The sequence below is a fragment of the Psittacula echo genome (genome assembly GCF_963264785.1).
Source record: "Psittacula echo genome assembly, chromosome: 5".
Lineage (NCBI taxonomy): Eukaryota > Metazoa > Chordata > Aves > Psittaciformes > Psittacidae > Psittacula > Psittacula echo.
Window position 1 is genome coordinate 26,746,618 of NC_137739.1, and position 15,504 is coordinate 26,762,121.

The window sequence follows — 15,504 nt, forward strand, 5'->3', positions numbered from 1 at the left end:
TGGCCTTGTTTCACTCTTATTTTCTATAGCCATTTAGCCGGGGGAGTGGTCGGCGTGAGGAGGCTGGTCGCGGCTTTCTCCTGCCGAAATGGTTTCTGTGCGCCCATTGACGCCAGCTAGCTTTTGTAAGCCACTGTGGTGCTCTGGCGGCAGGACTGCCGCGATCCCAAGTTCAGAGTGTACCTGCAGCACGCGGTGTGAGCTTTCGCTGTGGAATTGTCACCCCCCGGGCTGCTGCTCCGCTCTCGATAGGTAGCGGGAGGGACCGCCTCGCCGCTGTGGGTGCGGGGCCCCGCTTACACCTGCGGGTGTTACACAACCAGAACTTGGTGGAACCCAGACGTGCCGGACCTGTTTGGATCTGTGTCCTTCCAATAGGAAGCCATGAGCCTCAACTGCATGTAGCTGCTTGTGTTAGATGACTTCATGTATACGATTCGTTCATGGTTCATCGCAGACACTTCGGAATATGGCGTTGTCACTTGAACTCACGTTCGTTCCTGTCTGACAGATACCACGCCATGCTTGTGTCTTTGGTTCTGCTATGTCAACTACACGGGATGATGTTTGCGTTTCCACACTGCACAGGGACGTTAAATAGCTTGAAGCAACCTGAGCATAAAGACGGTAACTTACTTTTAATGTCATTGTTTTCCAAAACAAAACTGCTTCTAATTTTGTTTCTGCTGAGAAATCTTTTAATGTGTATAAATAGTTTTGGTTTTGTTGGTTTGGGTTTTATTTGTGGGTTTGAATTAATTTTTTTTTAACTTCATTTAAAAAAAAGAAAAAAGCTGGTTTATGTTTTATTTTAGAATATTTGAGTATCTTTTGCTGAAATAATTGATAATTGACTTGGGTGTCAATATTAAATATTAATCAGATCCAGCAGTAAGTGCCAACTGGGACAACTGTGCTTTCTCTGGGTCTGTAGGGTTATTGTAATTGATAAACCCAGAATACTCTAAGTAACATGATGATTCCAAAAGGTTGAAATGTTATTTGAAAGGGTTTATTTGCTTGTTTTTAGAAATTGGTATTTTTTTTCTCAATACCAGATCCCCTTAAACACCTTGAAAGAGAAATATGGTGCTGCTATTGCAGCTCTTTACTTTGGAGGAAGTGGAGAGGAACTGAAGTAAAACCAAATTCCCCAGAAGGACTCAAGCACAATGGTGCTACATTGTGTGAAACTTAACATTTAATATTAGGGCTTCAAAAAGAGATTTGTAACTTCGCTGTCCAGTCCCCTAAGTGGATAGAGTGCTGGAACCTTAAGACAGACTTTAAAAAAGCATCTCATTGAGCAGGAGGCCTCTTCAGGGCAGCAAACATGGCTAGCACAAAAATGCTTGAGGCGGGTTATTCACAAAAATCCGTATTTCTCTTTGGGCATAGAGCATCATGCCTGTGAGCTGATGGCAGAGAGCCCTTCCCTGACAACAGGCTAAGACCACTCCTTTCTCAATGACAGAGCTGGAAAGAGAAGGTCCCAGCTCTTCACCCAATAATTTAGAAGTACAACAGCTATCCAGAGCATGGGGTACCTGCATTGAGGGGCTACCCCTGAAGCATTTCCTGAATGTCTTTTACCAGCAGAGCTGCTTTATTTAGCACATTGGGTGCATTTCTGATTAAAAGCTAGGCATCCTAAACTGCATTTCCTGTTTTGTTGAACCAGGGACTGCAGAAATGCATTCAATTCTCTCACGTGTAGGAGAGAATTCTAACCCATCTTTCATTCTGCAAATACTTTCTTAATCAGAGGTAATTCTTAATTACTATCTTAATTGCAGGCAATTTGGAGATGGAGATAGGTGTACTTTGACTGTGGCCTACAAAGTGCAAGAAGTGCAGATAAATGGATAAAGACTCTTTGAAAGAGAAAAGGAGCACGTATCACTGGGGATTAGGGGTCCTAGGCTCCAGGCGGCTTGCCTGTGCATTACCCAGTAATTAAAATGCATTGATTATGTAAGTTAATTAGGAAGTATAGCTAATACTGCTTGCATGGGAAGGAATGAAATGCAGCTGAGCAAAACTGAAGATCTCTGTTCCAGAAGGCAGACGTAGTTCTTGCGATTGCAGTGAGCTAAAAATACTGGTAATATTTTTCCCCTGTAATTCTTTCCTATTTCCACATGTGGGTTTGTTTGGTGGGTTCAGTTTTGGTTTTTTAATTAGGTCCTTCTCTCTGGTTACTCTTAGATATAGCATAAATATTTGAAGCTTAGATTTTCCTTGGAATAAGAGTTTTCCCTTCTTACACAACAGTATGTGCACACATGTGGCTCCTTCAATATATACTGTAATAGTATGTAAATGATATAAATATATACTGTAATATTCCTTCAATATACTATGGTATTCAGGACATAAGCAATCAATATGCACATTACACTGCATTTTTCTTCATTTTCAGAGGGCAAACCATTTTGAGATACCGCTTCAAGATCTAACAGTAACTATTAGGTTAAAAATTCCTAAATGATGTAACAATCTAGCCAAACAAGCTAACAAGAACACAGAGCTAATTTGTAGCTGAATAACTTCATACTGAATCTCATCTCCTTTTTTTAGCTGTCTGGCTTGGTATGTAACAATGTTGTTTCTACTTTACATTTGCAAAAATAATCCTCTACTGGGTTTGCTTAACCAAATAGACTGAATTTCTTGGAATACAGATTAGGCTTTCACTGAAAGCCAAGCCAGAAAACTAATTCTGTCATATATATATATTTTAAGAATCTGCAGCAAGAGCAGGCTAAAACTTGACCATGGAAGATGCCTGGTGAGAAAATGCATTCCTGTATTCCAAAGCCGCCTATAGTTTCACTAACTCTCCTGGAATCTCACCTCACAACTTACTCCATGAGGCCTCATGGAGCGTGGAAAATGCATGAAAGAAGAGAAGAATTAAATCTCTTCAGAAGTGCCTGTTGTCAGAAAATTCCTATCATGGACTAATTTAAACTTGGCAATACGGCAACCTTTACCTAAACTTGCTGCCTCAATTGTGAAAAGAGAACAAAGGTAGAATGAATAGAACTCTGCTGCTATAACTTAAAATCCAAATTCTGTAAATAAATTTGGATCTCACAGACACCAGAATATTGATAAAATGTATACTGAGGATTCCTTAGAAGGAGTAGGTTTTTTTCTTCTTTTTCTGCCCTCTTGCGTCCTTCCTCCAGTAGGTCACTATCTTGCTGGGTTTGGATCTGACTGAATTTCTGCTTCATGTGACTATTACTTTGATCTTAAGAGCTCCAGTAAAAAACTGATGCCCACATTCCTGAAGGACTAACACTAAAACTTGAACAGCAGCTGGCTTGAGAATCAAGTTTTCTTGGTCAGTATAAGGAATAACCAAAATGTTTTATGAGAATGGAAAATACATTTATTTTATATTGCCTAGTTAGAAAAGTTAGCAGCAAAGAAGGAGAGAGACCTTGATGTTTATTTTCCCTGTATGTAGTTGAAAGATGTTATGGAAAGATGTGGTGTTAATGTGCTCCTTTAGGATATTAACCATTCCTTTAACCCAACAAATTTAGCTTTCCTAACTTCTTTTAAATCAACTTGATTTTCTTTTTATTAGTGTTCACATCAGAAAAGGAGGCAAATTTATTCATTGGACGCCATCTTCTGTATAACAGATTTGATTTTGAAGCATTCACCCCAGATAACCTTGAAAGAGAATGCCTTGAAGAGCTGTGCAATTATGAAGAAGCCAGAGAAATTTTTGAAGACCTTGATAAAACGGTAGCTGTTCATACTGAATTTAATATACTGAAGGAGGTTACCAACTAAAGAATTACTGTATCTAAATACTGTACCCCTGTTGAAAACAGCACTGGAAATAAGATGATTGCTTATTTTACTGTAAAAGTAGAAGCCCCAATTAAATGGGGTCATTGCTCTAGATACACAGTGAATACACTTCATTACGTACTGTTGTCTTAAAAGACTTCAGGTAAGAGCTTTAATTCTGCAAAACAAATATATATGAAACTTCAGAAATAGCCCTTGTGGGTATACCTATATGTGTTTTTAGAAGCTCATTAATCTTTTCAGTAACTTCTCAGCATCCAGTTTGAATGTGTTCCCCATGCTCTAGGTATTAGTTGGCTGACTGTGTCATGCCAAAGTGTTTTAGAAGAGAGGAGTACGGAGCAAATCTGCAGTTCAGCTATTGCAGAGTACTCCTAAAGCATTATCTTCCAAATCACTACCTATATACACCTTGGAGGAAACCTGGTATAAAAGAAAAGAGAAAAATTCAAAAGAAGCCTTTCAGCACAATAGTGGAATGTGATGATTGTCTGAAAACTGTTCTTGCTGCAGGCAGTAAGAATCTTTGTGATTCTGGGTGTGCTCTGCACTAACCTGCAGAAAGAGAAACACGCTCCTCCCTGAAGGTAGAAACGTTCCATTACCATTGCTAGCATTTTCCTAAGAAAAAGGTAGAAGCATTAACTCAGGATCTTGATGGAGTCTTTTGCTGAGTAGCAGAAGTGGAGGTTACAGCTAAACACATGTAATGTGTAAGTCACGCAACAGAAAGGTTCTTCTCGTAAATGAATTCCATTATTTTTTTTAGCTGGTATGAATTCAGATACTGTTCATGCAAATGTCTGACTCTTAAAAACTTGACTTTGCCTCAGTGATACTCTTCTGTAGGGATTAAAAAAGATTAATTCTCAGCATTTTTTTAGTGTCAGAATATATGCTGACTTCTGCTGCAATCAGGCAGAAATAACAGGTAACACTGGACAGTTAAATGCGCTTTTCTCTTTCACCAACTGGTTTTTTCTGCTTTGTGAAACTGTATTTTATACACAAACTTGAATGTACATGAAAAATATGGTGAGAAAAGCAAGTCTGAATCCTTCAGCAGGAGTCACTTCTGTTTATGCCACTGTTGAATTTTGCCCACAGTACCATATTAAATGACATTGTCAATAAGCCTGCTGATTATGTATCCCATAAATCTGGTCATTTGTGGTTTTATAGATGGATTTTTGGAAGGACTATTCAACTAAAGGCCCTAAAATAAAACTAGGTAAGTCATCTTTTTATTCTTTGCTTATATTTTAGTACTTTGCGTTTGTTGTAATAGTACATTCTTAGAAATACACCATGCATTCAGTTACCAATATCAGAATTTATCTTTTTACTGAAATTCACTGTGAACTGTACAAGTTTATTGCATTATCTGATACAGTAAAACTCATTAAAGTGTCTTACAGTGGGATCCATTGTTAGTCTGTAGGTAAAAGTAGTATAATTGTCTTGTCCATTTGTTTTATTACACAGTTGGTAAAGTCTGCAGTAATTCTGTGGCTGCTTTCTGTGGTTTTTGTTTCTTCCCCTTTCGTCCCCATTTCTGTAACAGTAATCTAAGAGTGATTTAGGTTCAGAGTAGTCTTATGCCAGATGTTTTATGAAAAAATGGTCAGTATGACTTGAACAGAGAGCTGTAGCCTGATCAAGGTCACAGGTACATGAAATAGTATTTGGAAGGCATTAGAAGACAGACTCTCAACAGTTCTATGTACAGAAAAGGAAGTATCTACTCACTTTTGCTTTAAGCTGTGTGTGAATGATACTCCTGGGTGGTATTGCACAGATACAGTTGCTTCTCACAGCAAGCTAGGCATTTGTGGAAGGGAACACAGCAAGTGTCCTATAGCACAGCAAAATTAGTGTCTTACACTGTATACTAGAGAAAGAACACATACTGAAAATAACCAATGTTTTATTTTCAGGTGATGAGACACTACAAAAGATAAATGTTACAGGACTTCTCATCAGTCTTGTTGCTGCTGGAGTACTGTTAGTTATAACTGTACTGCTTATCTTCTATTGCTGCAAAAGTAGATGCAAATCAAGGCAACCACCAGGGTAAGGAATTCTGCTGATTAAAAAAAACAAAACAAAACACCAAAACAAACTCCTATGTAAAAGTGCAATTTAAAACTCATTGTGGGTTGGTCAGAGTGTGTTCTCAGAGAATCCAGTGAGAGCTGTAGTTCTTGATTTCCTGGCAGCAAGGTTAGGTGAGCACTAGCGGTAGTTATGCTGAAGTTAATAGCACAAAACCATAAACCAACACTTGCATGGCTGATGTACCTTTGGGGATTTTTTTTTAGTGTGTGTTCTTGATTCCAAAATATTCATACTAAATGATGGAATAATTTTCATAGGCTGGGGCCTGCAGTGAAAAGTTTAATGTGTTCTGTTTGCTTTTTAAAGGAGGTTGTGTGGTCTTCATGGCATGGGGTCTACCTCAGGTGTGAGATGAAGTAGGTTGGAGGAAGTGCTTCTTCACTAATTCCCTAGCCCTGCTTGTTCCTTTATCCTAAACTTGAAAGGAACAGAAAAGGATTCTGTGCTTCCTCTTCCCTATAGATTTCACATTATTGAGCTATTCTTACTGTGTGGTTTGGATAGAGTCTTCGTGATCATTGAAGGGAAATGGTTTCTGTTGTGTGGTGGAGTTTTTCTGGGGTGGCTTTTTGTCGTTTGGGGTTTTTTTTGGTGTTTTGTTGGTTTGGTTTTTTTATTACAACTATGACTATATATTCTCTCTTCCCTCTAAAAGAGAAGCTGCCACTTATACTGCTGTTAACTTTGTTTAGGTACTTGGATTACATAAGAAGTAGAAGACGGAATTCATCTAGTATCTTCAGAAGGCACGAAGAATTTTCTTTAAATCCGCTTCCTCTTGGAATGGATGATTCATCACTACCAACTTATGAGCAAGCAGTTACTTCAGATGGACAACACCACAACACGCTACCACCCCCTTATCCAGGGCCCCCAAACTGGGCACGGGTGTTTAAAAAGTCTATGTCACTTCCTGGTCCTTAGTCACCAGCCTCCTTTGGGGCGAGGGGGCATTACTGGCACATAACATACTTTTCTAGAAAGTGTGCACTACCTTGCATATTGCAAGACAGTTTACAGAAATCTTTAGCACAACTAGGAGCACATGAAGGTCCCAGTTGGGAAGAGAGGTGATCTGTTGCAAAGGCTGCAGGACTATTCTTTGCACAACGTTACTGTGCCAAGAGGAGGGAATGCATAAAGAGGAGGTCTTGCACTGCCACCCTCTTGCATATGCACTTTGAACCATCCCATCACACTATTGATGTTTCATTAATAGTTTCATCTTTCTCTTTTTTTTTTTCTTTGGAAACAACAGTATTTTAATTGGTTTTATTGACACCATTTTTTGTGACTATTAATACTTTAAACTGCCCTAAGAAGTCTACTTTGATATGTTCACGTAATTGCTGTATGAATTTTCTATTCGTTCTAGTAATAGATTTGAATATGAAAATTATTTCATGATTTGATTTTTCAAATGTCTATTACTGCTTCTGGATTACACTGGTTTTAGATGCTGCTGGTTAACACACTGCTCTATTTGTTTTGGTTTTGTGATTAATGTTGGATTAAAATGAACAATTAATCAAACAGCAAAGTATCCATTCAGACAAAGTACACTTCTATCAAATGGTTTTGATATTCAGCACTAAATACCAGGTCAAAGAGAGTAAGCAAAGTGCTGTGGGTCAGAGGATGTTAAGCAAATAGCTAGAGACTTGTCTCTTGTTAAAAAGTACTTCAGTTTCACAGAGGATGTTTCTTTTGCAGTTTAAAAATTTAAATGTTGAAAAAGACAGCTTGCGGAAAAGGCCTAACAACGCCAGAGAAGCACTTTGCATAAGTATGTATTGCCCTGCTGGGATGACAGAATGGTACCTTTAAGTAGAATGAAACATCTATTAGATAAATAATCAGCTTACACAGAGTAATAGTCAAGAATTTCATGGAGTTACTTGTTAATTGTATCAACACAACTTCTGCATCTCTAGTTGTAGCCACCCTTAATTTTAGATCCTATTAAAATACCGACCCCAGCATTACATAGCCTAAAGATCTTGCTAAGCAAGTCATCCCAACCCTGCAGTCCCTTTACCTCCTAGTCAAATGGCATTTGTGGAAAAGGCTTCCCATAGCTGCAGGAAGACACTGGTTGGTGTTGTCTTGTATTACAGTAGCTACATAGCTGGACACAGGCAATGAAGGTTTTAAGACAGGGTTACAAAATACAGAGTTACAATAAAGCTATGGAATTAAAAGCTTGCAAAAATTTAGCTAACAATTTCAAATTTGTTAATGTGCATCTTGAGCTATAGAGCTTGCTTTCCTATAGATTTTTCCTGGAACCGACAGGAGCACTTTCAAGGAAAAAGATTTCGTAGGGCTTGTAAAAGTTCAGAGATTCCTTAATGTTACTAGCGATGTAGTACTAACAAGTAGATCTGGCAAAGTAATGTTTTAAATGAACTACAGAAATTGTACAGAGACCTATTTAATCACTTGATATTTGATCTGTGTTTACAAATCCATCTGCAAATTACTCTGTGCAATGCCCTTCATAACAGAACACCTTAAGATGGTTTAAGTGTTGGAACATGGATGCCGTAGTGCTTTGGGCAGTAAACTGCACCTTCTGTAGGGTGTAACACTTCAAATTTATTCAAAGAATCAGTACTTTAGATACCTAAAATATGCAGTGACTGACATTTAAATAGTCATTGCGGATAACATGAAAAAACCAGGACACATTCTGCTTATTACAAATGAGAAGCAAAGTTTAAAATTTAGCTGACAATAACATAAACTTACCTCTCCTTGTAACGGGACTGAATGGCAGCTGTTTGGGTTGAGTTTGTTTTTCTTCTTTCATACATTGACTCCTGGCCCAGGACACTTTTGCCTTGTGTCTTTCTCTTTTCAGAACTTCTGATTCATCAGGGCTGGCATAGGAAAAATCAACAAGAGGACGAGCAATCCCAGGCACAGCTACAGGTTGGGCAGTGAAGAGATTTAGAGCAGCCCTGCAGAGAAGGACTTGGGGGTGTTGGTCGATGAAAAAATGAACATGAGCCATCAGTGTGCACTCGCAGCCCAGAAAGCCAACCGTATCCTGGGCTGCATCAAAAGGAGCATGACCAGCAGGTCAAAGGAGGTGATCCTGCCCCTCTGCTCTCATGAGACCTCACTTGGAGTATTGTGTGCAGTTCTGGTGTCCTCAACATAAAAAGGACATGGAACTGTTGGAACAAGTCCAGAGGAGGGCCACGAGGATGATCAGGGGACTGGAGCACCTCCTGTATGGAGAAAGGCTGAGAAAGTTGGGGCTGTTCAGCCTGGAGAAGAGAAGGCTGCGTGGAGACCTCATAGCAGCCTTCCAGTATCTGAAGGGGGCCTACAAGGATGCTGGGGATGGGCTCTTCATCAGGGACTGTAGTGACAGGACAAAGGGGTAACGGGTTCAAACTTAAACAGGGGAAGTTTAGATTGAAGGAAGAAATTCTTTACTGAGAGGTGGTGAGGCACTGGAATGGGTTGCCCAGGGACGTTGTGAGTGCTCCATCCTTGGCGGTGTTCAAGGCCAGGTTGGATGAGGCCTTGGGTGTCATGGTTTAGTGTGAGGTGTCCCTGCCCATGGCAGGGGGGTTGGAACTAGATGATCTTATGGTCCTTTCCAACCCTAACTATTCTATGATTTTAAGACTGCGGTGATGTGTGAATTCAGAATTGTTGCCACATTTCCAAATTCTACACGCAGTTTCCTTTGAAAATGCAGTTGCTATTAGAATAAAAAAACAGCAAATAGAAGTGTCCTTGCATGGGAGGAGGAGAAGATAGATTTTGAGGAGCAAAGCAGTAGGATGTTTAATTTGTGTACAGGTGCAAATCATTAGTGTTTTGACTTCTGGGCCTTCTTTCAAGGGCCAGTAGGAAAGGCAGTGGATCTTAGGGGAATTAACAGAGATATACTATGACAGCTGAAAACAGAAGTGTCTAAATAAAACAATGGGAAAAATTACATAGTACTTAAACTCCATTTCTCTTGGAACAGGTTTAAACATGTCACACTTAAAGCTGTTAGACATTGCCTTGAATAATTTCCCAAAACTTGGCCTTTTCAGCATCATAACAAGATTATAACATGCAGCTTTTCATAATTTAGGGCACGTTATTAGTTACAGCAAATAACTGAAGGGCAGAAAGTGGTCTCTGGCTCTGTCACCCGAAAAAAGAATCACTTAACTTGTTTTTAATTCAGTGAAATAAGAAAGCTTACTATTTATCAAATCCTTCAATGAACAGTATTATAACCATTATGTATTTCTTGTATTTTGGGGGGCTTTTCATTGGGATTTTTGTGAATTTGTTAGAACAGCAAAACTGAAATACCAAATAGAAGTGCACTCCTCACCACAGTTCATGAACATGCATTTGATTCTGGTCCTATCAAAGTCTATGGCAAGCTCTTTATTGGCTTCAGCTGAACTGGGATTGGAACCAAAACCAAAATAACTGATCACTTTGGTTAATAAAAAAGTGTAATGCTTTGCCAACTTATTTACTACAGAGCTGTTGCCAAGCCTGATTTGAAGTATTCCATTGTTTCAGTGATGCCAACTGATACTAACTAGAATGTTTTGAGTCTGATCTGGCCCTAAGAACTATATTTGAAGTTTGGAAGGCACAGGAAAATTCCTTCTCTTTCCCTTACCAGCTGTAAGTACCATTAATTACCTGTAGGTTATTAGCAACACTGTTTGATTAATTACGTCAGCAACAGTACAGGTTCATTTAAAGCTTAAAAAAACCCCCAAAACAACAAAACCAACAAAAAACCCCAAGACTTCTATCCACAGTCTCATCTGCCAAAAAATCGTTACTGCTGCTATCCCCTCTTGTTCCATGTGGGGTAGAGAACAGGAAGGAAACCCCAGGTTTAAAAAACATCTTTCAAACACCTCAGTATACTGTAAATATCTTTCAATTAATTCCTATCACAAATTTATCATTTGTCATTTTCACAGTCAAGAGCTGGGAGGTATTTTCCTCTCAGAAATCTTAAGCACATCCTTCCAAATACCCCATTCTATTCAGGTGGTAACTTTGAACTGTTTCCAGTCATTTCTGACCTGTATGAGCAGTTGGAACAGTTCTTGTTACTTCATCTTATATTTTCTTCTACTCATCTGACACAGCCTTTTGAATGCACTGGTCACTGGTTACATTTTAATTGTAACTTAGACATTAACTGCTGTCATTTTGTTGGGTGAGGGGTAGCAATATGAGTCTCTTTTTATTTTGTAAAACAATTTCCAAATAAACATTTACACAGGTTAATCATAGCAAAAGAGAAGATGCCTGTTTAGCTTGTGATAAAAAAGGCTGACAACCCTTTTATTATTTTTTTTTTTTTAACGAAGTTGGTAACAGCATACCCTCTTCTTAAAGGAGCCTTATAAGAAAGGTGGGGACAGACATTTTAACAGGGCCTGTCACAATAGGACAAGGGGTACTGGTCTTGAACTGAAAGAGGGGAGATTCAGACTAGATATAAGGAAGACAAACAAGCCAACTTAACTTCTGCAGAGAGGCAGGAGGGATAGATGAGGGCAGCTAGGTAGAACAAATGCTGCAGTACAGTGACTAAAATACTAAGTACACTAAATTAAGCCACTCTTGCTTTGCCCACTGGAAGACAATAGTCAGATTTGTGCTTTTTCTCCCAAGTACACGAGATGAACTGAGCCAGTTAGTTAAAACTCCTCAAAGAATACCAGAACCTCCTCCTGTATTTGAACATCAAGTGAAGCTTTTCAATCAGTCAACTTAACTGAGACTTGGAATACAGCTGGTGGGGTATAGATACTTCATTCTCATTGAAAGTCTTGGGGAAAAGAGGATCCCAGTTCTCTGTAAAATGTCATCTGTTTATAATATTATGACTTTAGCTATACATTTCCCAGATACAAAAAAAAGCAAGTTTGTATCAACTGGATTTCAACAATTCTGAAAATTAGGTGGAAGTTGAGTAAATTTACACCATTATGGCGCTACCTTTTTTTTTTTAAAAAAAAAAAAAGAACAAAAAACCTAACCACAGCTCAAATTAATAAAATTTCCCATTTAATTTTTAATCTGTGTCCACTGAATAAAAAGCCAGCCCAAAATATCTTTGAATCCCTTTGAAATGTCAAAAATAATTACTGCAAAACTGCCCTAATTTAGCAAAATACTGATACGTCAGCAAAAGACAAGCTCCAGCTGAGAACTGCAGGTCCTATGATGTACCAACAAGAGAAGAAATAGTAGTTCCATTAGTGTTTAAACTACAATTCAGTTTGCTGTTCATTTCTGTGGGAGCAACCTCCTCTAATTTTCCATAGGTTGACACCATTCCTCTATTTTACCATAAAATGCATTATCTTTCATGTAACTTTACAATGGCAACTCCACTAACTGCATACATGGAAAATAATGGAACAGAAGGTATCAAAGGTATTTTGGCTATTTTTGATGCAGTAAATTTAGTCTGTGCTGAAAACACATAACCACATTAATTACTTTTGCTTTACATGTAGCTTTTCGTTTTCTTCTGTTTTGGAGGGGTGGCTTGTGGGTGGGTTTTTTTCCCCTCCTTTTCTCATTGTTCTACCTATAATTTGCTATTGATTTTTTCCCCTTCTCTGATACCTTCTTCTGTGCCTATTCATAATTTCCTATTGCACACACTCGCCTATTTGCTGTTTGGTGCATTTGTTTTCCTTTTTCTCCCCCCTGGACATGGTTCCCAAACACTTGGTCCCCTCCCTCTCTCTGAAAACCCCTTTTCTTGCAGAGCTTGCTTTGTCTCTTCACAGACAGCAAGGCCTTTAGCTTATCCTTTCCCTCTGCTTTTTTTGCACAGCCACTATGCAAAACAAAAGGGGCCATCAGATGCAGGCATCTTGCTGCCTGCATTCTGGAAGCCTTTAGAAGCCCACACTTTAAAAGAAGCGGCCAGACTTCAAAGGGTTGGGAAAAATATTTCAGTCTAGAAACTAGTACACTTAAATACAAGTTTTGAAAAGGCCTTATAACAGGTTTTGAATTTCTGATGCAGTGCCTACTTTGTTTAGGAAATAAAACCACCTGCAATGGTTCAAAGTTGTTCAGCAGCTTCAGTTTCTCTAAAGACCAGCAACTACCAAGTACTGAATACATCCAGTATTTAATGCTAAATACCCAGCATGGATAAGATACAAAGAAAAATATCTAGTAAAAGGTAAAATGAAATACTTTCCGTTACAACTATGAGTTTGTTCAAAAGCAAAGTTTTCTTTTTCCAACATGTCATTGCACATTTCTCCCACATACCTTATACCAGTTCTGGTCTTTACTGGATCCCTTCGTAAATCATCAAGCAAAAACATAGACCATTTCCTCCTGAGTGGGTGAGCTGGATCAACACAAGCACCAGTGGTGGCACCTTGGAAGCTATGGAACCACACAAAACAGAGGATTAGGAAAGTGAAGGAAACAAGGACTTCCATCTCATTGCTGCAGTAAGCTTTCTACCAGCTCGGTCATCTCTTACCACCTCAGGAGAAGTGCTATGGTTTCATAGATCACCTTTAGTTCAACAGAATAAATTATGAAGATTTTGCTTCATTTGTTTGTACATACACTCAAGGTTTTCATCAAATAAATGCACAGAGTAGCATATGTAAAGAAATGCAAAGAAAGAGACTATTTGCTATGAGCCTCCAAGATCAACTGTGTTCTTTGAAAGGCAGCACTTTTTTGCCTACTTACACATTTCTCAATGTCTAGCTTGATGTTTGAAGAGGACAAGTGCCAAATTAAATGTAAAATCTAATTGGTCAAGCAACTGCAACTTTCTGCTTTGGCCAGAATCACAATTACAACAACAACAAAAAAACCCACAGCCAGTGATTTGTATTCGGCCTAACCAAAACTCATTACTGCATAATATCTGACCTACTTACCCACTGCTGCTCACAGAAGATGCCACAGCCTAAGAGCACACATACAGAACCTGCCCAGAAGTGCTGCATCCACCATCTGTAAGCGGATGCTTACTGTTTATTAGTGTTCAACAGAGAAAGATCCTGCAGACTTGCAATTTTCTGCTCCTCTTAGAATTTGTTAGTGTATCAGACCCAGCTCAGCTTTGGCCTGAACTTCTCCAAACTTCATCTGACCAGAAAAGTTCAAGTTATTTGAATGTTTTATCTTTGAAACATTAGTTTTCAAAAAGAAAAAGAATTATGTCCTCAAGTCTCTGAAACACTTTTCAAACAACTGCGATGATAAATTCAGCACAAAAGCTAACTGTTGAGCACTCCTAGAGCTTTTGTTGACAAAACGGTTAGCCACTGAAAGCTAACCACTAAAATGTTTGTGTATGTTATCAACCTATTTATGATACCATGAGAGTTCCAAAATAAAGTACTATTATGAACTGAAATAAAATCCTTATTGTACACTTCCAACAACCCAGCTGTAATCTCTTGTTAACTCTTGCAGTGTTAACTGCATGCTGTGCCTTTACTTTCTTCAACAACATCTCAAGCTGCTGATCCAGCATGTGCATCTGACTATTCTTCCAGGATTCTTTTGTGCTCTGAAGCACACCAAGAATTTTGCTACAAATCAAGTTTACAGATTTAGCTGAAAGCCTTTTAATGCAAGAAAAAAAAATGTATTTTGGCACTTCAACATGAGGGAAGAGCCAGGACAAGACCAAAGCTAGGCACCACCTGTTACGGACAGGAGCAATGTCCTCTGTGGAAGAAGAGAGTATATGGGGATAAAGAGACATTGGCAAATCCCTGTAGAGAGGTTTGTTGTACCTGCAAAAAATGAGCACCAAAAGCACTGGCAGCAAATGCTGGCCCTATGAAGAATGAGCCCACCAGTAACACCTGCAGCTGCATGCACAAGGACCCTTAGTGATGCTATCCTGGTATTTTAACATCTGTAGTACTGTTGGAGCTGTAACATACCACGTAGCTTTCTGCTTGACCAGTCTTATAAACACACAACACACAAAATACTCCATCACACTTAAACACTGGCTGACATTTTTCTGTTAGCATCAGTAATAAGGTTGCAAACTAAGAAACAAAGAAGTTACTAAATAAATAAATCAATTACAAACAAGTCAACACTAAGTGTGAATTTGACCAGTAGTCTGGCCCTGGATTTGTGATTGATATCTTGGTTTTAATTATGATGAAATCACAGAAAACTGCCAACTACCCATTAGCTTGATTCTGCATTTCATTTGGCATATGGTCACCTTAAACATAAAACTAGACCTCATCAAGTAACGCCGCCATTCAGCATTGAGCAATATTAAATTATTTAAACAGAAAGAGGAAAATAGGAGAGTTTCCCTAAGGGGCAGCATATATTAGCTAAGACAGTTCTGCATCAGAGCAGGCTTCATTCTGGCTGAAGTGGCATATGGGCAGAGAAGCCCATTACTGCCCACAGAGATAAATCCTCAGGCACTCCTAGATTCAAGAGCTTTCTATACTGAATATATCACAAGCCAAGTAAATATTTCACCATTAAAAATAAAAGTTCCCTATTCTTTCCTGTCATCTC

At 38.8% G+C, this 15,504-nt stretch overlaps 1 protein-coding gene across 1 annotated transcript; it reads left to right on the forward strand.

Annotated features, from left to right (window-relative positions):
- Positions 1-521: 521 nt before the first annotated feature.
- PRRG4 (proline rich and Gla domain 4) lies at positions 522-7,548 on the forward strand (the record flags this gene model as incomplete). Its single annotated transcript, XM_080617943.1, has 5 exons — positions 522-627; positions 3,602-3,765; positions 5,017-5,065; positions 5,772-5,907; positions 6,645-7,548. The coding sequence occupies 5 exons, from the start codon at positions 522-524 to the stop codon at positions 6,874-6,876; spliced, it is 687 nt and encodes a 228-aa protein (XP_080474069.1). The 3' UTR covers positions 6,877-7,548.
- Positions 7,549-15,504: the final 7,956 nt, after the last annotated feature.